We start from the raw sequence: 23,039 nt of genomic DNA, 5'->3' as shown, positions 1-23,039 counted from the left end.
TTCCATTACAGAACACTGAAAAACCTGTTTATGCCAGTGAACTGTTAAATCATGAAGACCACATTAGAGTATAAGAAAGAAAATAAAAAAGACAGCAAACAAAATAACACAAAAAATTATTTAAAGTGGAAATCAGTTTTTAAAGACAACTATGTTCTCCAATTAAGTGTCATTTTTCTGTCACAAAGTTGTTCAATACAAAAATCATATCAAAAACTTCACATTTCATATTAAACCACAAGCTGTTGGATTAGTAGACAACATAACGAAATAACAATACGCCACTAAAGACAAATCTTTTAAAATTAAAATGACAAATTAAAGGCTCAAAACTTCGAGTAGAAATGCAGATTGGCTCCTTTCAAAGTGTTGATGATACTTTTTAGGCTGCAAATCTGAAATTAGTGGACAGCTAAATGTTTTCAGACACAAGCCAAAGCTTAAAATACAAATAACTGTAATTCATTAAAGAAAAAAGTGCAATTTTAAAATTAAAAGGTGTGACATTTCCAACATTTCAAAAGCTTCCAGTACAATTTAAATGATGATAAACATTATTCTCTGGTAAAATAAAACGTTTATCATTCAGCTCTGCTGTGAACTTTGAAGTCAAAACAAACTAACTGTCACCACCTGGAGGCAGCAATGATCACTGCTTTGTCCAGCTGGGTCACCAGTTTTTAAAAAGACACATTCACCATCATTAATCACTTCAGATCAGTATGAAGAGCTGCTTGGACACCAGCGCAGCACCTTGAATTCATAATGAATACAGAAACAAGAGTTTCTGCTGGACATAAATAACAGCACAAAAACAAACACTAAAAATAACAGTGCATCAGTATTGTACAAAAAGCATGAACAAACCTCAGCACATTTTCAGAGCCTTCAATTTTTGTATTTCTAATTTATAGGTGGAAAGTAAAGAATTGGATAAAATATGAACTTTACCACCTGACAACAAATATTTATTTATGTTGCCTATTTATGTGATGAACAAAACATTGTCTTTTATACAAGATACAGTGAACTTATAGATAGCTGTGAAGGAAAAATGCCAACTTAGGATCATAATTTTGGATAGAAAGTGCGTAGAAGAGCAGTCTTTATAATCTATGTCATCTCTGTCGTCTTTCATGTAGAGAACGAGAGACTGTCAAAGCAGTCAGGAAATCCAACCGCTTCTTCCTCTGATGGCAGAACAGCATGTTGGAAATTCTGGGAAATGCAGTTCAGTCAGTCAAAAATACACTTAAAAAATCAGAAGCTCATCCAGGAGACTTCAGCAATATTCCCAGCTATTAGCTTACACTGAAAAATATGAATTTTCATTGTGATGTATGCATGTAATCCTTGTCAACATGACAAGTTTTTACTGCAAGAGGCTTTTTTGTAAGTCCTCCTCAGGTCCTACAGGGTTTTGCTGGTGGTCATTTCGATGTCACTCAGATCCCTGTAGGTCTCCGATTGGCTCATATTCCAGGTATTCCACTTCTTCCACAGATTGTACTTTGTGTTGTTCAGAGGGATGTTGATTGAGGAAATGTACTGCATGGACCGTGACATGGAGGCTCTGAAGGCCCGTGTTCGAGCTGTGAAGAGGAGGAAAATTTGTAAACCCTAAAAAACAGAAAGGGAAGATGATGGTTACTCTCTTTATTTTTGTAAGTAATGTCATGTTTGATGACATGTTTGACAAATTATTCTTTATAGTTATTAGTAAAGTACCTGAAATTATTTTGCAAGATTTTTCTTATTACTTTGTAAATTCTTGTGTGTTGTGTTTGAATCCTGCAGCTTATCACACATTTGAATTCCATGTGTGAAAACTGCAAATGTCCAGCATTGCACCCCTGATGATCCACCAGGACAAACTCAGCAGTGTGTGAGGAAGAGCCAGCAGCAGCTGACAGATGGAGAGAATAGACAGACTGTTCCCTGTTTGTGAAGGACTGCTAGGAAAGTTTAAAATAACTAATTGTCTGTCCTGAATCAGTCTTATTAGGTAATGATAAAATAATTTTATCATTCAAATGTTTTCAGTGTGGGGGAAAGTACTCAGGGTCTTCAAGTTACACACTATGAAAGGCAGCAACAAGTTTAATATTCAGAAACCTAAAGTATGTATCAGCAGCAGAATGGACCTAAAAAAAATGTTTGTTTCAGTTCTATGAAGCTTTGAGTATTTTGGATTAGTAGCACTGCTGTGTTTGTTGTATCATATTGCTGTAATTGTTTATATGCTTTATATATTCTGAGGTAAGTTGATCTATAGTGTTACATCATATTCTATAAGGATGTTATGTGTTTGTATACTTTGTGCCCAGTTTGACCCATTTAGCAGAAGTCAGCCTGTTTAAGGCTCTGATATCTATTCTGTATGACTTAAAGCAGTTATGACATAGTCTGATTTTCTCACCCAATAAAGGAATATTTCATATATCAGTCTACTCTTCATTCTATCAGAAACAGTTATCACAGGTCGTACATTTTCTTTTTACACATATATGTAAGGATTCAGACATATTTACTAATGCCAATGTCAGGTTTATATTGTTGATTGTCATTTATGCTTAGAAATATTTAACCAGACCTTAGAGGTGTATAATCGATTGTGTAGTGATAAGATGTGTGATTCTTAGTAGTCTGCAAAGACTTTGTGTGCATTCCAGAGTGTTCTGGCATACACACTCACACCCTAGGGTCATGAGAGATCTTGTATCTTCTCTTACTGATATATGGTACAGCAAACACATCTATATCTGTTTTAGTATAAGTGCCTTTTGTTTAGATGAACTGCTGGACTTCCAGACCAGCAGGGTTAGGGAAGTTGTTTATGTGGTCACATTCTGACCCCCCCCCCCCCCCCCCCCCACACACACACACACACACACACACACACACACACACACACACACACACAGACAGTACTCTTTGTTTACATGTGTACCTATGTAAATGAGCCTATGTATATTCATGTAACCGCAATAAAAGAGCAGCGTTACGAGGGAGCAGACAAGAGCAACTGGGGTCAAGCGAAGGAACGGTGTTTGTCCAGTTGGTCTTTCTTGTATACGAGAAACATAAAGAACTTTGCCAGCGCCTCTTCTTCTTGAGGACTCTGAGGAAGAACCACCTGTCCTCAGACATCCTGGTGAACTTCTATCGTTGCACCATCGAGAGCATCCTGACCAACTGTGTAACAGTCTGTAACAGTCTGGTACGGGAACTGCTCTGCCTTGGACCGGAAGGCATTGCAGAGGGTCGTGAAAACTGCCCAGCGCATCGCCGGAGCACCACTTCCTGCCATAAAAGACATCTACAGGAAGCGGTGTCTGAAAAGGGCTGGGAAAATCATCAAAGACCCCAGTCACCCATCACATGGACTCTTCACCCTCCTGCCCTCTGGGAGGTGCCACAGGAGCCTCCGGACTAAGACCACCAGGTACCGGAACAGCTTCTTCCCCACAGCTGTCAGACTCCTGAACTCTGCCTCCTGACATCTGACCCACGTTAAACTCATGGACTGAACATACACACACCCACAATGGACAACTGTACCCTCAAACACACAATAATAACATGGACTGAACCACCACTCACAACCACTAGCACTTTATATAGCCTCTGTAGAAACTATCTACACCCTCACTTATCTTAACTGCACTACTGTATAGCTCTGTGTAAATAATCATTCTGTACATTCGATAATCTTTAATCCTACAACTGTTTACAACTTGCATAGTTCCCATTTCTGTATAGCTGTATATCTCAGATTCTGTAAAGTTATTTATTTCATATTCTGTAGTTTTTCATATTTATATCCTGTCCATATCCTGTACATAGCTTGTACTCACTACAGCCTGTACATACTTATAGTTATAGAATATTCACAACATACTTCATACCGTGTACATTATAACATACCATAATAGACCCATTTCTGTAATATACTCACATATCTATATTATTGCTAATATATATTGTAATATATCTATATCACTAAAGCACTTCTGGATTGATGCAAACTGCATTTCGTTGCCCTGTACCTGTGCATGTGCAATGACAATAAAGTTGAATTCTAATTCTATTCTATTCTAATATCCTAATATTTGCAAGAGTTACCAGCATTTTCGTACTTTTATTACTACTACTGCTTCAGTTAAAATGTTTCAGTTTTCCTTGTTCCCTTCGATATACCATGAATTAAATATAAAACTTTCAACAATCACCTCCCATTTGTTTTTGTTTTTTTGCATTTTATGTGTTTACCTGAAGTCTGAGAAGCTCATGACACCTTTAATCTCAGTTCTAGAATGAAGTGGAAGGAGTCGTACCTGTGTGGTTGTACAGATGTAGAACAAAATGCTGAAGATCAGGTGTGTTTTTTCTGAACTGAGCAGCACGAAATATCCCAGAGTCCAGGACAGACCGAGTAACACCGCCAGAGATAAACTAATGAGGAACTTCCTGCTTAAAGATGACTTCTTGTTGCTACAGTAAAAACAGAGTTAAAATCCACATGGAAGCTAGTCAGAAAGGATTCTGCCTAATCTTTTCATCACATCTGTGAAAATGGAGTGTATGCATTGATACACCTCTCCTGAAGACAAAGATGGAGCATTACTGTTATTGGTTATTAGTGTTATTATTAACAAAAAGAAATAAAGCCATTTTGTTTTGCTCACAGTTAAATTGTGTTCAAAGTTTTTCTTTTTCATTTCTCATTTTTAAATGTTGGTTTTCTTAATATATTTATATCTGAGAATTGCACCTTTTAACAGCCACTTAAATTTGGGTAATTTATTTTTGAAATATTTTTTGAAACAACAGCAGCTTTAGATGTTACCTGGTCAGTCTGGGTTCAACTTTGCATGTAGTCATGGAGGTAATAACCAACAAGACGATGTTGTAAATCAGGATCAGGCCGATTGGAAGAAGGAAAGCCCAAAACATCGGTTTTCCAAAGTTGAACTGTTTGTTCTTATCCAACGCTGCCAGCCAACAACTACAGCGAGAGGAAAAGAACATAAAAAAACACTTTTGTCTACGTGTTGATCAAAATTTTATAAATACTTTATTTACTGAAAATGACATTTTTTTTTAGGCAGTGGATGTAATTTCTATGGAGGACCACAAGAGCCACCCTCATCAAAATAAAGAATTCTGTTCTTAATGAACTGTAGAATAAATTCTGCATTTGTAAATTCATTTTTGAACTCCACATTAAAAAACTGATTTTTAAAATGCTTTTTAGAAACTTCATTTCAAAATCCATTTTCGAATTCCAATTTAATACAATTAAGACAATTAATCAATTTCTCAAATAACGTCACTGCCATGAGGTCAAATATCTCTCCTTCATCTTCTCAGTATTAAACTTACAATTTGCTCTGATACTTGGTCCTCTTTTACACATTACAGGACATCAGAGTCCTATTTTGTCATATGAAACAGACTTCAAGCCTCTTGATGTCCTACCTGCCTCACTTTTCATTAGCGTGTTTAATTCCATTAGCCCCTGTATTGTGGAAGTGATAAATATTTCTCTCTATACTGGCTCAGTTCCCAGATTCTTTAAACAAGCTGTTGTTGAACCAATATTAAAGAAACCCCACCTGGATCCATCTCTTCCTAACAGTTATAGGCCAATATCCAAATTGCCCTTTGTATCAAAGATTTTAGAAAAAATAGTAGTAGAACAACTTGACTATTTCCTGGATAAAAATGCTGGTTTTCGTAAATTACATTCTACTGAAACGGCTTTACTTAGAGTATCTAGTGATATCTTGATGGAGAGTACAGAGTTCTGGTTCTGTTGGATCTCAGCTCCGCTTTTGATACTGTAGATCACACACACACACACACACACACACACACACACACACATATATATATATATTTATATGATATGTAGACATATTTTTTTCTAACTTCAGTATGACTGTGGTACATATTACAAAAGAATAAAAACTTTATGTGAATAACTTTACTCTTCTTAAATATAACTCATAAAACAAGTAAAAGTACAAATGTGTAAAAAGTTACAGACTTCCTCAGTAGGTTTACACTCTTTTGGAGTGATTTTAATTGTGTGTTAAAGAAGAAAGAGCCAGTCAGTCATCACTGAGGCAGTTTTTCCTTCATGAAGTCCAGGTGCTGGTTTCCCCGTGTGTGTGTGTCTGATGCCCCAAAGCTGACTCAGAGCCATAACACCATCCATGACTGCGGTATGGAACAGATGTGGGTGTATCCTCATCTCCCAGAGGAGTCCAAATTGTTATCAAACAGACCTACAGACACAAAAACATTGATACTATAAACAACCAGGCTATCAGCAGTGATTTAACTACTTTAAGACCTCTGTGAAAATAATTTTCACATCATTTACAGTGTATATCACAGAATTCAAGGCCTTTATAAGCACAGAGCATACAGAGAAAAGTACAGGGTGGGCCACCGTAATAAAATGGGAATGGTTGGTGATATTAAAGTCCTGTTTGTGGCACATTACTATATGTGAGGGGGCAAACTCCTCAAGATGGGTGGTGACCATGGTGGCCATTTAGAAGTCGGCCATCTTGGATACAACTTTTGTTTTTTCAATAGGAAGAGGGCCATGTCACACATCAAACTTATTGGTAATGTCACAAGAAAAACAATGGTGTGCTTGGTTTCAAGGTAACTTTATTCTTTCATGAGTTATTTACAAGTTTCTGACCACTTATAAAATGTGGTCAATGTGCTGCCCATTGTGTTTGATTGTCAATGCAACCCTCTTCTCCCACTCTTCACACACTGATAGCAACACCGCAGGAGAAATGCCAGCACAGGCATCCAGTATCCGTAGTTTCAGGTGCTGCACATCTCCTATCTTCACACCATAGACAATTGCCTTCAGATGACCCCAAAGATAAAAGTCTAAGGGGGTCAGATTGGGAGACCTTGGGGGCCATTCAACTGGCCCACGATGACCAATCCACTTTCCAGGAAACTGTTCATCTAGGAATGCTCGGACCTGGCACCCATAATGTGGTGGTGCATCATCTTGCTGGAAAAACTCAGGGAACGTGCCAGCTTCAGTGCATAAAGAGGGAAACACATCATCATGCAGCAATTTCAAATATCCAGTGGCCTTGAGGTTTCCATTGATGAAGAATGTACCCCATATACCACACCAAACCATCACTTTTGTTGTTCCAACAGTCTTGGAGGGATCCATCCAATGTGGGTTAGTGTCAGACCAATAGCGGAGGTTTTGTTTGTTAACTTCAATTTTCAAATCAATTCAATTCAATAAAACTTTATTGATCCTGAAGGTTGACCCCGAAGGAAATTGGGTTAAGGCTGCCGACCTTACCCTTCTGACCATACATACATGACACAAACATCACATGGGGAAGACAGGTCAGAGAGGTATAACAATGGAAAATGCACAACATGAGGAAAGATCAGGAGAAAAGAAATAACTCCCCCCAGACTGAGCTCCAACAGGGAGATCAGTTTGAGAACAATAAAAAAACACCTCTGCACATAGCACATGAAAAAAACTCTTAATACACCAAAGAAACACATGAGAAGACACAGGGGTGGGTAAAGGGTGAGAGACAGCCAATGTAGACAGTGCATCCGGGCCTGCAGCATAAGCGCTGGTCTCCTTGATCCACTGTCAGCATCGGAGGGGAATAAGCGTCAAAGGCGTTTGGAGGGGGGAGGGGGGATGAGTGTACATCTGCATGTGTATATATGTCTGTGTGTGTGTGTGTATGTGTCTAGAGCTGAGACAGTGTCCTTCGCCCTGCCAGGCTAAGTAAACAGTCTTCCAGCCAACCCAGGTAGCCTTGCATAGAATGGGAAGAACAGTCTAAACACAGTCGTTATCAGGGTGTTTTTGTTCAGCTCCAGCCTTGAGACGGCAGCTGGCGCTGAAGGGATATCCACATGTAGTAATGCTGGTTTTTACTTTAGTGCGAACAACTCATGAGAATTTCAAAGCTGTTCTAACAGTCCGACACTGGTCTTTCAAGCTCCCATTGGAGAGCCGTGAGCTTCTCCATGATGTTATCAAACTTACGCTCCGTGATGTTGTCATTCTTGTGCTCAAAGAGCCGATTCTGAGAACTCATGACCGCAGTGAGCTTCTCCAAGATGTGATCCAATTTGCGCTCAGAGGTCTTATTCTGAGTATTCACGGCAGCCGTAAGCTTCTCCAAGATCTTATCCGTGCTGCACTCAATGAGCCCATTTTGAGAAACTCACGCCTCGTTCCATCGTTTCAATCCCAGCGGACAGCCTTGTGGGGGTTTAAACAGCCGGTTCCACTTTCTTGATTCTTCGATAAGTCAGGGCCAAGCCAGCTCCGATCAGCAAGAACCCTGTTATCATGCTTCCTAATAGGTAGATATCTTCAGCACTCAAGCTCACCCAAGCCCAAACTTCTCATTGAGAAAAGGGTGTCAATTGCATTCAAGGACCAGTTGATCAAATCCATAATTCCTCTTTTAGGTTTTAGAGAACAGACTGTGAGAGAGTGTTCCAGGGAAAAGTAATACAAAAAACACGAGCCTAGACAAGGACACAAGAGGCTAAGCAGGGAAGCTAAGGGAGAGGAGGAGGAGAGGAGAAAAGTGCAACAGCCTTCGTCAAGAGCAAGTATTACATAAAAGTTTGCCTCATCACTGAACAAAATCTTGTGCGTCAACTGAGGGTCCTGTTCCAATTTTTGTTTTGCCCATTCTGAAAATTCTGTGCACCGATCTGGGTCATCCTCGTTGAGATGCTGCAGTAGCTGGAGTTTGTAAGGGTGCCATTTGTGAGTAGCTAATATCCGACTAATGCCACTCTCCAGTGACATGCGGCAAGTGCTACGCTGTGGGCTCTTGCTGAATGAAGCTAGGACAGCCACTGATGTTTCTTCATTAGTGACAGTTTTCTTGCGTCCACATTTTGGCAAATCCAACACTGAACCAGTTTCACGAAACTTAGCAAGCAGTTTGCTAACTGTAGCATGGGAGATGGGTGGTCTCGTAGGATGTCTTGCATTTAAATCTGCTGCAATGACCCGGTTACTGCTTTCAACAGATATCAACACAATTTTGATCCACTCCTCACGTGTTAACCTCTTCGACATGTCAATGGCTTAGAACAAAGAGAAACTTGTAAATAACTCATGAAAGAATAAAGTTACGTTGAAACCAAGCACACCATTGTTTTTCTTGTGACATTACCAATAAGTTTGATGTGTCACATGGCCCTCTTCCTATTGAAAAAACAAAAGTTGTATCCAAGATGGCCGACTTCTAAATGACCACCATGGTGACCACCCATCTTGAGGAGTTTGCCCCTTCACATATACTAATGTGCCACAAACAGGACTTTAATATCACCAACCATTCCCATTTTATTACGGTGTAGCCATATAAATGGCCCACCCTGTACTCAATCAATTTCATCTTGTGTTTTTCATTATGCATATTTTATTAATAATTACATGTCGTGATCTGCATCTTTACCACACATTTGCCACAGAGGTGTAGATACTGTAGTTGCAGTGAATGCTTAAAGTGTGCTGATTAGAATATACTGGACATTAAATGCTAAGATTCAGCACACTGTGTTAGAGGCTGGGATTTGATGAATTCATCATATATACAACCTTTGATCATCATTTATGTCCAGTTGAGAATGAATCTGTGCCCTCACATATTAAATGAACTGAAATCAGTAGTGTTATCTCCAGTTTTGATATAAGGAATGAGAGAACTGACAGCTGTAATTTTAATCAGCCTGTCTTAGTTGTTTTAATTCTAAGTATCATAAAGTAATCTGGTAACATCTGGACTGATGAGTTTACTGTCAGCATTTTAATCGCTAGTTTAAAGGCTGTAGGTCGCAGCTCTAATGCTCTAACACTGTATAAATGTAATAGGGCTCAGTGCTAATAGTCTGAGCTGCTTCAAGCTTTATTTGTGAAGACCACAGCAGCGTAAAAAAAACGTAGCTAGCTTGTACAGCTGCGACGTAAAAGATTCATAAGCTAAGATGACCTTAAAATAACAGGGATACGTGCGGTGATGCTAGCATTAGCGATGTTAGCACGTTACCTTCAACAGGTGGTCAGACTGAGTAAAGAGGCACACAGTCAGAGGTTCAGCTCTCCGTTTCGCTGCAGGGTCCCTTCATTCTTCACATATCCGTGTCGAGCCGAGTGTAAATCCCGAGGCTGAACGGCCTTTGTACAAGCACACACGCCTCTTAGCAGGGCAAAGCTATGAGCAAGAAAAATTCAGGCTGGCAGCCTGTGTCTGTCCAACCAATCAGAGAGCTCCTTACATCTCACGGTGTGGCTAATTTGTATTGCAGCAAGATTTTTAAAATGAAGTTACTAATCCAGTTGCTAATGCAAATGTAAATCCCTGAGCTAATCCGTGAGCGAACAGGAAAGGGAAATGGATTTTGAAATGAGAAGTGGAATTTAAAAAGCATTTTGAAAATAAGTTTTTTAAATTGGAATTCGGAAAAGGTTTTTGAAATGAATTTTTTAAAAAACATTTTAAAAATCAGTTTTCTAATGTGGAATTCAAAAATAAATTTGCAAATGCAGAATTTATTCTACAATTTATTATTCAAGCACAGAATTCTTCATTTTGATGCGCGTGGCTTTTGTGGTCTCCCATAAATTTCACAATATATAAACTATTCTATAATCCAAACTGGGAATTTAGGTCATTGTAGGGTGGAGAATTTCACAGATTACCCACAATTCCTCTTGTCTATATCCCAGCGGATTGTCCACCCTGTAGCTCACCCCCAGTGTGATGACCATGAAACACGCTGGCATTCCTAACAGGACACAACAAATCAAAACAACAGTTTAAGTAAAATGAAATTTAACCTGAGTAGCGTAAGACCGCGGTGATCTGAAAATGATGTGCCGGGGGTTTGCGGATGTAACTGTGTATCACTGCAAAATGTTCAGTTTTTATTTTAATTTTGTTTTAAACTAAAATAAATGATAAGAAGCTCAAGATTTTAGCACAGTGCTGTGTATCTGCATTCCTTAATGTTATGACTTTTTTCCTTCTAATTATACTACTTTAAAGTTCTTCTAAAATATTTCAAATTTGGCATTTTTGTTTTCTTTCTGAATGTCCTACCCCATCCCAGAGTCACACTCAGTGGAGTCCAGTGTGTTGGCAGGCTGCGGCGCATTGACCGGACCAGCAGCACCAGTTGAGTGCTGTATACACTGTTCCACATGAAGGTGGCCATCAGGAGGAAGTGCAGCAGAGCTGCTACAGCCGTACACGAGCCGCGGTCTGGTTCTATGTGTTCATCAGAGTTCAAGATGTTGTTGATCCGATCATCACTCTGCACCTTAGTGTCGTTCTGTCTGCTGGAGTTTTGGACTCCAGAGAGGAAGGTGATGATGAAGGCCAGCAGGCTGAGGTAGATGCACAGCAGAGCCAGCTTTGAATTCAAGTTACTTGGCTGCCCATGAGACTTGCTGAAGAAGCTACAGAGAGAAAAATAACAAAGAAGTTTTAATATCTTTTAAGTTTTGGTATTTCTTAAAGAAAAACACCACAAAAAAATATATATAAAAACAGACAGACAGCAATTTTACTACTTTTAGACTTTATAGGTCAAATAAAATAATCAAAGCATTAATGTAAAATAAAAATAACTATTTGTTGCATCCAAGAAAGTTTCAGTTTGTTAAATAACAACTAGAAGTGTTTGGTAAATGTGATGAGAGAATTTTAATGCAGCATAATTAAACATCATTTCTTATCTGTGAAGTAACCCAAACTTACTTTTCTTTAATGTGATAAATGATCGTCACAACCAAACCCAGAATAGAAAGAGAAAGTCCCACAATGGAGATCACACCCAGAGCTTCTGCATACTCGTAGTTCTCTCTGTATGACTGAAAAATAGGATTCAGATTTAAACTCATAAAATATCTGCGATGAGTTAGATTTACATTTTGAACCATTTTCATGACCAAGGTTTAACAAGCTGTTGTTGAGGTTTTTTTGTATGATATATATGACATATATACCTGTATACACTTGACATATACTCACATATATACTATGTAATCATATATACTCATATACACTATATATATATATATATATATATATATATATATATATACAGTTTTGGGGAGTAACGGAATACATGTACCGCCGTTACGTATTTAAAATACAAAATATGAGTAACTGTATTCCGTTACAGTTACCGTTTAAAAAGGTGGTATTCAGAATACAGTTACTTTGTTGAAATAAATGGATTACACTGCGGTACTTTCCTGTTTCATTTTGTCGCGGGTCAGGACTGTTTGGGTTTTGTTTGACAGCTACGTTCTGTTGTTCCAGGCGGCAGTGTTACGGTTGCCATGGTTACCGGGCGACGCTCTCTCTCTCTCTCTGCAACTGTGTGTTTCCTGGGTGAGAGAGCGCCTTTTCGTTGTTGTTGTTGTGCTAAGCTAACAGGCAGAATGCTACAAGCATAGCTCTAAAGAATGTAGCATCATGGGCAGTGTATTCCGTGTTGCAGGGAGAATGGACTGCCATACACGTTAGGGGTCTGTGAGCGCTAGGAGGGAGAAAAAGGGGAGTGGAAAGGTACGAGTTGTCACTGAGGAAAAACGGGAGCTGGAAGCATGTAAATATAATAATAACCACTGCAGCCAAGAAGAGTGCCTGACGAGCCCAGTTGTAAGTAAGCTATGAAGACTCGACTGTACACCATGTTCGTGTTTTCCTCCGAAAACAATAAGTTCCGTTGGAGCAGCCTTTCAACGCCTCTCTCTGTCTCTCGCAAGAAAAGTTGACCCACACAACAAAGTAAAGCTATTTTTCAGCTACGAGCCGACAGGGACCCCGCCGTATTAGTCAGAGGTCCCTTTACTACAGTTCGGAGTCGCGGACCTTCAGTAATAGTAATAAATCACACAGCAATAGTACATTCACGTTGTTGTAAAAAGCATGATAATATATTAAGTAATCCAAAGTATTCAGAATACGTTACTGTCATTGAGTAACGTAACGGAATACGTTACAGAATACATTTTGGGGCATGTATTCTGTATTCTGTAATGGAATACATTTTAAAAGTAACCTTCCCAACACTGTATATATATATATATATATATATAACAGCTAAGATACTGCGCAGGACCCTCAAGCTCCCAGGCCTCTGGTAGAGGACCCGAGCTTGAAGGATAAACCGCCCGCAGGGGGGCGTGCTGGGTGTTTTTTTTTATATATATATACCTATACTGGAGTATTTTATATAATGGAATCACATGTTCGAGATCACAAGACCCACATATTTAAGTCAAATATTATCTCTAATTATATTAATGAAGTTTGTGCCACTTGTTGTATGAACACATGTTGTTCAATACTGTTTGAAAATGTAGTAATTAGGATCAGTAAGTAACCTTTGATTGTGTTAAGGCCAATGGTGACTAGTCCAAACATAGGGTTAATTAAACTTGGCACTGCTAAAGCATGCACCTGGGACCCTTTTTCTCCGTGCTCATCTTTTTTGCTCCACGTTGTGTCCAGCCCTTTCATTACCTATACGGTAAACAAACCTGGCCCCGGTGGGCATGCACCTGGGATTCAGTTTCTCGCATCAGCCGCCAGAAGATGAGAAAAACCCTTTCTTAGCATAGATATCAGTTTACTTCTGACAAGTGCACCTGACAAAATTGTCAAATTGATTAACTGTTAGCTGCCGTTTTGCAAACTTTTGGAATCACTTTGGCCATAAAACCGATGAAGGGACACATTTCAAAATGATGGATGTAAGACTGGTGCTTGAAAAGTTATGGGGTAGGGTCAGAAAGGTATGTAACATAAGTGTAAGATTAAAAGAAAGGAGCAAGGTGCAAGTATGATTAACAATGGATTGGAGAAAAGTATCAATAATTGAGATAATATTGACATTTGTAGATTTGATCGGAAATTCCTGCTCCTCCTCCTGCTGTTGGGTGGAAATTTACCAAACAACAGGAGGAGCGGTCACTGATCCTTTGTAAGAGGAGGGTCGATATGCCCCAGACTGCTGCTTTTTTCCTTTTTGTCATTTTGTGTGTTGTTGCTGTTTGTGCTTTAAGACCCTACACCCCAGGGTTTGCTTTGCTTGCTTTCCATGTGTTTTTTTTTGCTGTAAATGTACTGTTCTGCTCTTCATATGACACTGTTTAATAAACTCTGTTCCAAGAATTCTAGTCTTTTCCAGAGGATCTTTCTGAGTGTTTTGGTTTTAATTGGATCTGAAGGTTATCATATAGGCTTCAAAATTTGCAACCCAACACTGTAACGTCATCTATTGCCCTGAAAACTTGTGACCCTCACCCAGAGAGCAGCAAAGTTGGTGGTGTGGTTACAGAAACACCTCATGAGTCCATCTGAAGTGTTTCCTTTAGAGCAGCCACTGGTGCTCCAGTCCTTCTGACTGTAGTTCCAGAAAACACAAGAGAAGTCGTACAGAGACGTCCCACTTATGTTCTGAAACAGAAATACACAGCCTTACTCAGAAATCCACAACTCTGATTTACATGTAAACATACAATTTGCTTTCAAAAGCAGATGGTATGTTTCACATTTTTAGAGTTTATAGCACATATGCAGTTCTTTGAAAATAACACAGAACCATTTTAACAATAAAAACACAACTGGTCATAAGTTAGGTATGAATATTTTACTTTGTGATGTGTATATTGGTATTGTTCTATTTTTACACCATTATCACAGCTGCTACAGCTACTGCAAGTTTATTAATTTATCTGTCTCATAAAAAACACCATAAACACTGCTCACTATCTGTGTGCCCTAAACCTGCAGATAAAGGTCAAACATGATACATTGTCAGGTGAGATCACAAGTTATTGAAGGAAAAGCTGTCCAGTGGTCACCATTATCTGAAATCTTGAAGATAAAACTGACTTAAAATAGGTCAACAAATATTAAAATTGACTTTAATTTGAAATGCTGGATTTCTTACTCTTGGCCTGAACATCATCTCCACATGTTGTGGCACCATGTTGGGTTCCTGCCCTCTGACGCTGGCTGACAGGACCCTGATGGTGGCCCGTTGCCTCATGTAGAGTTTTGAACGGAAGAAACGATCGTTCTGATAGAGAACGAAACCCAGAGAGACGTTTGAGTCTGTCTGACGACTTCTGACACCTTTGCCTGACATAAGAGAAAGAAATCCACTGCAGTTGGTAAACTTTTGTGTGGGTGTAACAAGAACTGACAATGTCTGAAATAGAAGTGCTCCATTTTTATTAATAACAAACTAAAACAGCTCTCTTAAATACCTCTTAGTGACACCTTAAGCATCTTAACAAGTTCTGTTGTAAGACTGTGTAAGTCTAGAAAACTCACCTTGAGGGAATCTTACATAAATGAGGGCATCAGCTATGAAACCGTTTCCCACCACAACCTGTGTTGCATTTGTGTTCAGCTGAATTCTCTCAGCTACAAAACTGCCAGATGTCCCTGTAGCAGCAAAAGAAGTGAGCTGTTTGTGATCACATAATAAAAAATGCAGAACCTTACCACTGGATCTTTAATCTTAAAGCTACAAATATTGAAATTGTTCCACTACATCATGATATTCTGAGAGGAGACCTGTGGGTGCCTGTCCATGCAAGAACCTGGACAACTGTGGGGGGAACACAAACAGTTCTGTTAACTGTCCCCACTTCAACACAGTTTTACAGTTTAAAGATTCCCTAAAACCACAATATTTCTTGACTTGACGCACACCGGTGGATCTAATATCTATCTGAACAGATATGCCTTGAATGTTAAAAGTTTTATTAGCGTATTTTTATTAGTGTCAAATTTAGTCAAATTTGACCCAAACTGTATGTAAGGGATGAAAAGCAGTAAAATGGGGGAAAAAAATTAAAAAATTGGAGGATTACTTTTCTTTAACACCGTTTCTCACTGACCTCTAAGAGAAGTGAACTGGACTCCCTGAGTGTTTGCAGCAGGGATCTGTGCCGACTGGACCACCAGGTTTGGCTGAACCACCTGAGATTGAGATGCATTGAGACTGAGGCTGAGGTTCACTGAGAGCTGGTCCAGAGTCACCGTCAGCCTGGACATAACAAACAAAAGCAACCACAAAACAGGCTGTCTTACACTCACTGGTCTGTTAGATACATTTACAAAATTGCTCATTAATGAAAGTATCTAATTAGCAAATCACATGGCAGTGACTCAGTACATGCATGCATATAGACATAGTCAAGATGACCATCTTGGATTTCAAACTAATCATTAGAATGGGGACAGGTTGGGACTTTGAATGTAGTTTTTTGGTGTCAAATGCACTGGTCTGAGTATTTTGGAAACTGATGATCTGCTGGGATATTTGCTTAAAACGGGTGTTCTCTTTAAATGTCGAGTTTACAGAAAACAGCCTGAAAAAGGGTTTATGGGTGTGCAACCAAAAAATCTCTAGCAATTGTGCAATGCTATCATGACAATATGGACCAAAATTTGAGGAACATTTCCAGCAAATTGTTGAATCTATGCAGTTCTGAAGTTAAAAGAGCATCAGTCCAACCTGCAACAATCAATGTGTATTTAATGAAGTACCTAGTGAGTATAGTTGCTTTAAACCAGGAAAAGCGGCTAATTTAAGCTAAACACAATTGAAGACGTCATATGAGTTAATAGATTAATATTTTATTCTTAGTACTTCACCCCAGAGTTGTGTTGTTTTCCTCTGTGTCATCTGATACAGTGGTGTTCAGCAGCTGACTGACCGTTGCTACTGCTGCCACTCTGACACTCTGCAACACAAACATGAACCAGGATGCTACAGTCAGTAACTACTGATGCTACAGCAGGGTTTTTTCTTAAGTTTTGTTGACTGTTTGTACCTCTGTGGCGTTTGCAGACAGCAGCAGTGTGTTGGCGATCTCAGCCGCTGCTGTAACATTTTCGGCCGTCAGCTCTTCTGGGTTGGATGTCAGAATCTGAGTGCTGGTTGCCAGCATCTCTAAATCAGCTGGACTGGTCAGCTGAGTGGAAGAAATACGTTTTTTCTTTTTTTTTTGTGGTCCTTAAATGAATGTGTAATCCTGTGCATGTCTTGCTGCCTTTTTACCGGATTACATAAAATACTCAGTTCAAGCTGCAACTGTATAAGACCATCAAGTAATAAGTCTTCAGAAGAATAAAAACAGTTCTTACATTTTGTTGTATATCACTGAGTGTCAGGTTACACTGGAAGATATGTAGAGTGTTGAAACCTGGTGATTCGCTCATGAACAAGCATCTGGTTGAAGCCTGAGGTTTTCCAGCTGAGTGGGGATAGAAAGACAAACATCACTACATTGGGGTGTACCTGACAAAGTGATGTTGGACTGAAGGGATGACTTACCGCCACTTGTTCCCACTTCACATATTTCATCAGAATATGCGAACCAACCAATGGGTGTACGGGGGAACCTGAATCCTTCAAATCGTTGGGCTGCGCAGAAATTTACTAAGAAGACAAAGGTATTAAAATATAGGCAGAAAAAACATATAATTAGTTATTTATATAAAAATACAAAAGTGGAAAAAAATCGATGATCCATGTTTAGAGAAAGAATTTGAGTTTCAGTGATTATTTACAATCTGAATGCTGTTGACTGTTGACCAATCACATTTGAGCGGACTCCAATGGCATGTTCTTTTAAAATTGCATTTGCATAACCCTCTCTTATTGTTTTGTTTTGTTTTATAACTGAGACAGGATTTTTGTAGTTTAAAAGCTGGATCACACAATAAAGTAAAGACCCGAAGATCCTAAGTTTGGACATGTAATGACTGCTCAAAGTGTTGGTTAGTTATTTATTTCAGTTAACGATCTGGTTGTGGTTTCCCACATCTTTATATCACAGAAAAAATGTAATTTATGTAAACTTTAATGTAACAACAAATATAAAAGTAAATTACTGACACAAAGCATCAGCTTGCGGCTAATAGCATCACATAGTTGCTGTTTTCTGCAAATCTAAAAAGTGAACAAAAAATTCAACCTTCTTTGTTTGTTTGTTTGTTTGTTCTTACCTTCTGAGCATGTCTCTCCAGTCCATTCATCAGGACAGAGGCAGACACCGTTTACGTTTTCCCCTCCATTATCACATTTCAGGGCAGTGGTGGTAGGCGGGGTAACTGAAGTTGGAGATGTAGTACTAGTAGAAGTAGAAGGTGTAGTGTAAGTTTTAGATGTAGTAATAGGAATTGTTGGGGAAGTAGTAAAGTTTTGTGTAATAGTAGTAACATTTGGTGCAGTAGTAATGTTTTGTGTAGTTGCAGTAATTTTTTGTGTAGTAGTAGCAGTAGTGCTTGGAGTACTAGTAATGTTTTGTGTAGTACTAGTAATGTTTTGTGTAGCAGTAGTGATGCTTGGTGCAGTGGTAATGTTTTGTGTGGCAGTAGTAATGTTTTGTGTAGCAGTAGTAATGCTTGATGCAGTAGTAATGTTTTGTGTAGTAGTAAGGCTTGGTGCAGTAGTAATGTTTTGTGTAGCAGTAGTAATGCTTGATGCAGTAGTAATGTTTTGTGTAGTAGTAAGGCTTGGTGCAGTAGTAATGTTTTGTGTAGTACTTGTAATGTTTTGTGTAGCAGTAGTGATGCTTGGTGCAGTAGTAATGTTTTGTGTAGTACTAGTAATGTTTTGTGTAGCAGTAGTGATGCTTGGTGCAGTGGTAATGTTTTGTGTGGCAGTAGTAATGTTTTGTGTAGCAGTAGTAATGCTTGATGCAGTAGTAATGTTTTGTGTAGTAGTAAGGCTTGGTGCAGTAGTAATGTTTTGTGTAGCAGTAGTAATGCTTGATACAGTAGTAATGTTTTGTGTAGTAGTAAGGCTTGGTGCAGTAGTAATGTTTTGTGTAGTACTTGTAATGTTTTGTGTAGCAGTAGTGATGCTTGGTGCAGTAGTAATGTTTTGTGTAGTACTAGTAATGTTTTGTGTAGCAGTAGTGATGATTGGTGCAGTAGTAATGTTTTGTGTAGCAGTAGTGATGCTCGGTGCAATAGTAATGTTTTGTGTAGTATTTGTAATGCTTGGTACAGTAGCAATGTTTTGTGTAATAGTAGCAGTAGTGCTTGGAGTAGTAGCAATGTGTTGTGTAGTAGTAGCAGTAGCACTTGGTGCAGTAGTAATGTTTTGTGTAGTACTAGTAATGTTTTGTGTAGCAGTAGTGATGCTTGATGCAGTAGTAATGTTTTGTGTGGCAGTAGTAATGCTTGATGCAGTAGTAATGTTTTGTGTAGCAGTAGTAATGCTTGGTGCAGTAGTAATGTTTTGTGTGGCAGTAGTGATGCTTGATGCAGTAGTAATGTTTTGTGTGGCAGTAGTAATGCTTGATGCAGTAGTAATGTTTTGTGTAGCAGTAGTAATGCTTGGTGCAGTAGCAATGTTTTGTGTGGCAGTAGTAATGCTTGATGCAGTAGTAATGTTTTGTGTGGCAGTAGTAATGCTTGATGCAGTACTAATGTTTTGTGTAGTAGTAAGGCTTGGTGCAGTAATGCTTTGTGAAGCGGTGAAGCTTGGTGTAGTAGTAATATTTTGTGAGGTAGTAGAATGATCAGGAAGAGCAGTGGGCAGGAGTGCAGTAGTTGCAGTATCAGGGATGTCTGTTATTGCAGTCAACTCTGCTCCAGCTGTGGAGGAGGCTAAAGGAACAGATGTGGGAAACGCATCAGCATTACAATGATCAGTTTGACATTAGCAATGTTAACATGCTTTGTAATTAGTGATTGTCAGCAGAAGTGATATGTAAAAAACAAATACTATAAAAGTACTACAAATTAAATGTAGAGTATTTTCTGTGCTTACCATGACTTTAGTGTGTTGTTATTAAACACAATGCACAGCTTAGGCTGATACAGATAGTTTTACAGGTACTGCACATTAAAATGATGATCTGATGGTAGCAGTACAGGTAGAATCAGGACTACTCAGGTAATTCAATTTCAACCTGAGGGGACATGAACATCTGAACCCTGATATCCAGTAATGTTTTTTTCAGTCTGAAATAAAAGTCTGAATGACAAAAATGCACTCAGTACTAAAATATATTAATATGGAGCTCCTGAAAGGTAATAGCGAACGATTTATTGTGTAACACTTCTGTTTTCTATAACTTTTTTAAGAAAAACACCAATGTGTCAATTAAGTACAAGTCTACAATCTAGTGTTGCAACTAATTAATAACTCTTTACTTGATAATGATGCCTAGGCTTGATCCACAGAGAAAATCTGGGCTGTTTTATGATGAACTGTTATGTTTTATAGCTGGGCACTGCTCATTATGATTATGGGACACACATAACAGTCATAGTTTTGCAAACAATTAATCTCGAGCAGTGACATAAAAAATAGAAAAAAAAAGTGTTTAACAGACACTGCATAGATCACTGTGAGCATCAACATCTATATGATGTAGAAAAATAATTAATACAAATTCTGCACTCGTGTGTGTATATACAGGTATATATATCACAGAGTTTGCTAGTTATAAAGATAATGACAAAGAAAAGTCTTGATACATGCTCAATCATCCAGGCAAGGAAATCCCAAAAACTTGAGTCTGTTCATTTGGATGTAGCATCTTTAGTGGAAGAAACAGCAGTCATCAAAGTGATTTCTTTAGTCTCACAATTTTTATATTAACAATCAAGGAACTGACCTCCCAGCCCATTTTTCATTCAGTGGGCTGGTATCAGTCATTGTGCAAATCAAATTCAAATTCAAATTTTTTTTATTTGTCACATACACAGTCATACACAGTACGATATGTAGTGAAATGCTTGGACAACTGCTCGTGACCTAAAGAAAACAAAAAAATGTACTGTTTATAAGGTTGGGGAATCCACCAGTCACCTGAGACTAAATAAGTCACTTGGATGACTTAGGAGGAAATGTTTCGCCCACTGAAAACGCTACGTCCAGATGAACAGAATCAACTTTTGGGGAATGACAAATTAACCAAAACAATAAAATGACATGTTTTTCCATTCTGTTGCTGAGATGTTTTTAATTGTTGGGTTAAGTCTGAGAAAAGCAAAAAAAAAATAGACAAATTATATAAATAATTTTATATATTGCATGCATAACTTATCTGTTCATACTGTAAACATTAGTTTAACCTTATTTATCTAAAATTAAGAAAAATCAAGTTTGACTTAGATGAGATTTCAGTGATGACTAAAATAATAGTTATTGTTGTCAAGGAAAAAATACAGTAGAAATTGTGTTTTATGGTATCATATGATGTGACTTAGGTCACACTGTGTCTCACTAACAACTCCAGAAATGCCAGCAACAATCAGATAAACTCAGTTGTTCTTACCCAGAGTGAAAACGAGCCAAACCCAGCCATCCATGATGTTGAGCTGCTGCAAATCAGATTTCCTGTTTGTCCGGTTTGGTAAAAGTTTACATATTTAAAGACGCCACTCTGTGAGTCTGCATGAAACCATTCAGCTGCATTATTCTGCTTCACAATGAGCCACCAGATCATATAACACATGATTGTTTTACTGCACGTTTTTTTCAGGAAAAAGTTCCTGTATCGACTGTCTTTGCTCATAAGTTACCTATAAAGGACTTTGAACTGCAGTCCACCTTCGTAAAAGGTGCTAAATCAATAAATATGGTGTGATTTACCGTAGGGAAGGTGCACAGTGTGACACCTGAAGTGTCACTGGTAAATCTCAGTATCTGCAAACTTTTAATGTCGTTTTTGTTTTTATTGTAAAACGATCAAGGACCTACAGTCAGCAGCAGTGAAGGTAAAGGTAACACGTGTTCATCAAAAACAGGTCAAAATAATAGAAACACCATAATACTGTATAGCAGTGATGTCCAACTCATTTTACATCATGGACCATGCACCACCCACTTTGCCTTTAAGTGGTCCTGACCAGTGAAACCCTTCTTTTTGTCACTGTACAGAAGTTTAACTGCAATCCATGAGATATCTTAATACGGGAAAAAGAAGTGTTGCTACAATCGTATGTCTTTTTTTTCTACATGATAGAGAAATGCTAATGTAGTTAATCAAAGAAATCTGTCAGCATGACTCTTTGGGTTTAAACTTTAAACAATCATTTTGTAAAATTACAGAGACGTCCTGGTAGCGCACTGTCCTCTACCTTTTTATTATTATTATTATTATTATTATTATTATTATTATTATTATTATGAGCCGATTGTAAAATAAATAAATAAATAACAGAGAGATTTCTATAGTACACAAAGAAAATGCAACTTTTCTGTCATTGAACTTTTTATCTATTACTTAATTACTTTAGTGTGGTATGAATGCACATGGGGGAGGTCTTTATCAGCAGGACAAGCAGTAAAACTCATGAAAATACAGTTAAAATCGAACATTTATGAGCCGACTGTGAGCCTCGAGCCTTACATTTGACACCCACTCTAATAATTTAGAGCCAGTTTACAGGGACTGGCTGTAAATTATTCAGTAGGGGGAGTTTTGTTTTAGGACAATTTAACCCAGAATTCAAATGTACAGAGAAAACAAGTAATGACCACTGATGCTGACCATGCTGGTGGCTGCCCACTGCTCCTTATGAGTTAAATGGAACAAAAAAGCTTCCATGTTTGGGTCAACCTCTCTACACCTGAAATGTAAATCATTATTAGGCAAAAGTGAGGAACATCAACTCCAAGTCCCAAAAAGTTGATTCTGTTCATCTGGACGTAGCGTTTTCAGTGGGAGAAACGTTTCGTCACTCATCTAAGTGACTTCTTCAGTCTCAGCTGACTGCAGGTTTCCCCAATCTTATAAACAGTACATTTGTATAATGAGAAACTAGCACCACTGAAGGAACAGTAGGCTGGGAGGTTAGTTTCTTCATCATAATTATGCAAATTCTCATGACCATTGATCAACAACTAGTGATCAAAGATCATTGATCAAAGACCACTGATCAATGGCCATGAGTACCATTTACAGAGAGCTGGGGAATGGCTGC

At 38.4% G+C, this 23,039-nt stretch overlaps 1 protein-coding gene across 3 annotated transcripts; it reads right to left on the bottom strand.

The window, feature by feature from the left end:
- Positions 1 to 104: 104 nt before the first annotated feature.
- On the bottom strand, positions 105 to 21,567 carry LOC146680599 (adhesion G protein-coupled receptor G7-like). Of its 3 annotated transcripts, XM_085447803.1 has the most exons (16): positions 21,389 to 21,567; positions 18,099 to 19,709; positions 17,425 to 17,529; positions 17,235 to 17,344; positions 16,922 to 17,062; positions 16,743 to 16,831; positions 15,983 to 16,131; positions 15,411 to 15,524; positions 15,025 to 15,215; positions 14,376 to 14,528; positions 11,817 to 11,929; positions 11,157 to 11,515; positions 10,761 to 10,842; positions 4,850 to 5,008; positions 4,338 to 4,494; positions 105 to 1,620 (listed from the first exon to the last, which is right to left on the bottom strand). In XM_085447803.1, exons 1-16 carry the CDS (start codon positions 21,420 to 21,422, stop codon positions 1,411 to 1,413), a joined length of 3,777 nt encoding a protein of 1,258 aa, XP_085303929.1. In that variant the 5' UTR covers positions 21,423 to 21,567; the 3' UTR covers positions 105 to 1,410. The 3 variants fall into 3 exon arrangements, with proteins under 3 accessions (XP_085303929.1, XP_085303930.1, XP_085303932.1); XM_085447804.1 differs by lacking the exon at positions 4,338 to 4,494 and having other exon boundaries at positions 1,449 to 1,620; XM_085447806.1 differs by lacking the exons at positions 105 to 1,620; positions 4,338 to 4,494 and having other exon boundaries at positions 4,917 to 5,008; positions 10,757 to 10,842.
- Between the last annotated feature and the right edge of the window lie 1,472 nt (positions 21,568 to 23,039).

The sequence above is a fragment of the Copadichromis virginalis genome, linkage group LG23 (genome assembly GCF_057382275.1).
Source record: "Copadichromis virginalis isolate Kocher_CV1m ecotype Utaka linkage group LG23, C_Virginalis_male_GT1.1, whole genome shotgun sequence".
Taxonomy (NCBI): Eukaryota; Metazoa; Chordata; class Actinopteri; order Cichliformes; family Cichlidae; genus Copadichromis; species Copadichromis virginalis.
This window is presented reverse-complemented; position numbering and strand designations above follow the sequence as displayed.

Bases quoted from the DNA above. Each gene is read 5' to 3' on its own strand.
- LOC146680599 (XM_085447803.1), bottom strand. From the start codon at position 21,422: ATGGATGGCTGGGTTTGGCTCGTTTTCACTCTGG. The intron at 17,063-17,234 runs GTAAGAACTGTT...TCTTCCACTCAG, and splicing joins TCAGTGATATACAACAAAAT to CTGACCAGTCCAGCTGATTT. The intron at 14,529-15,024 runs GTAAGAAATCCA...TTTCTGTTTCAG, and splicing joins AGATGATGTTCAGGCCAAGA to AACATAAGTGGGACGTCTCT.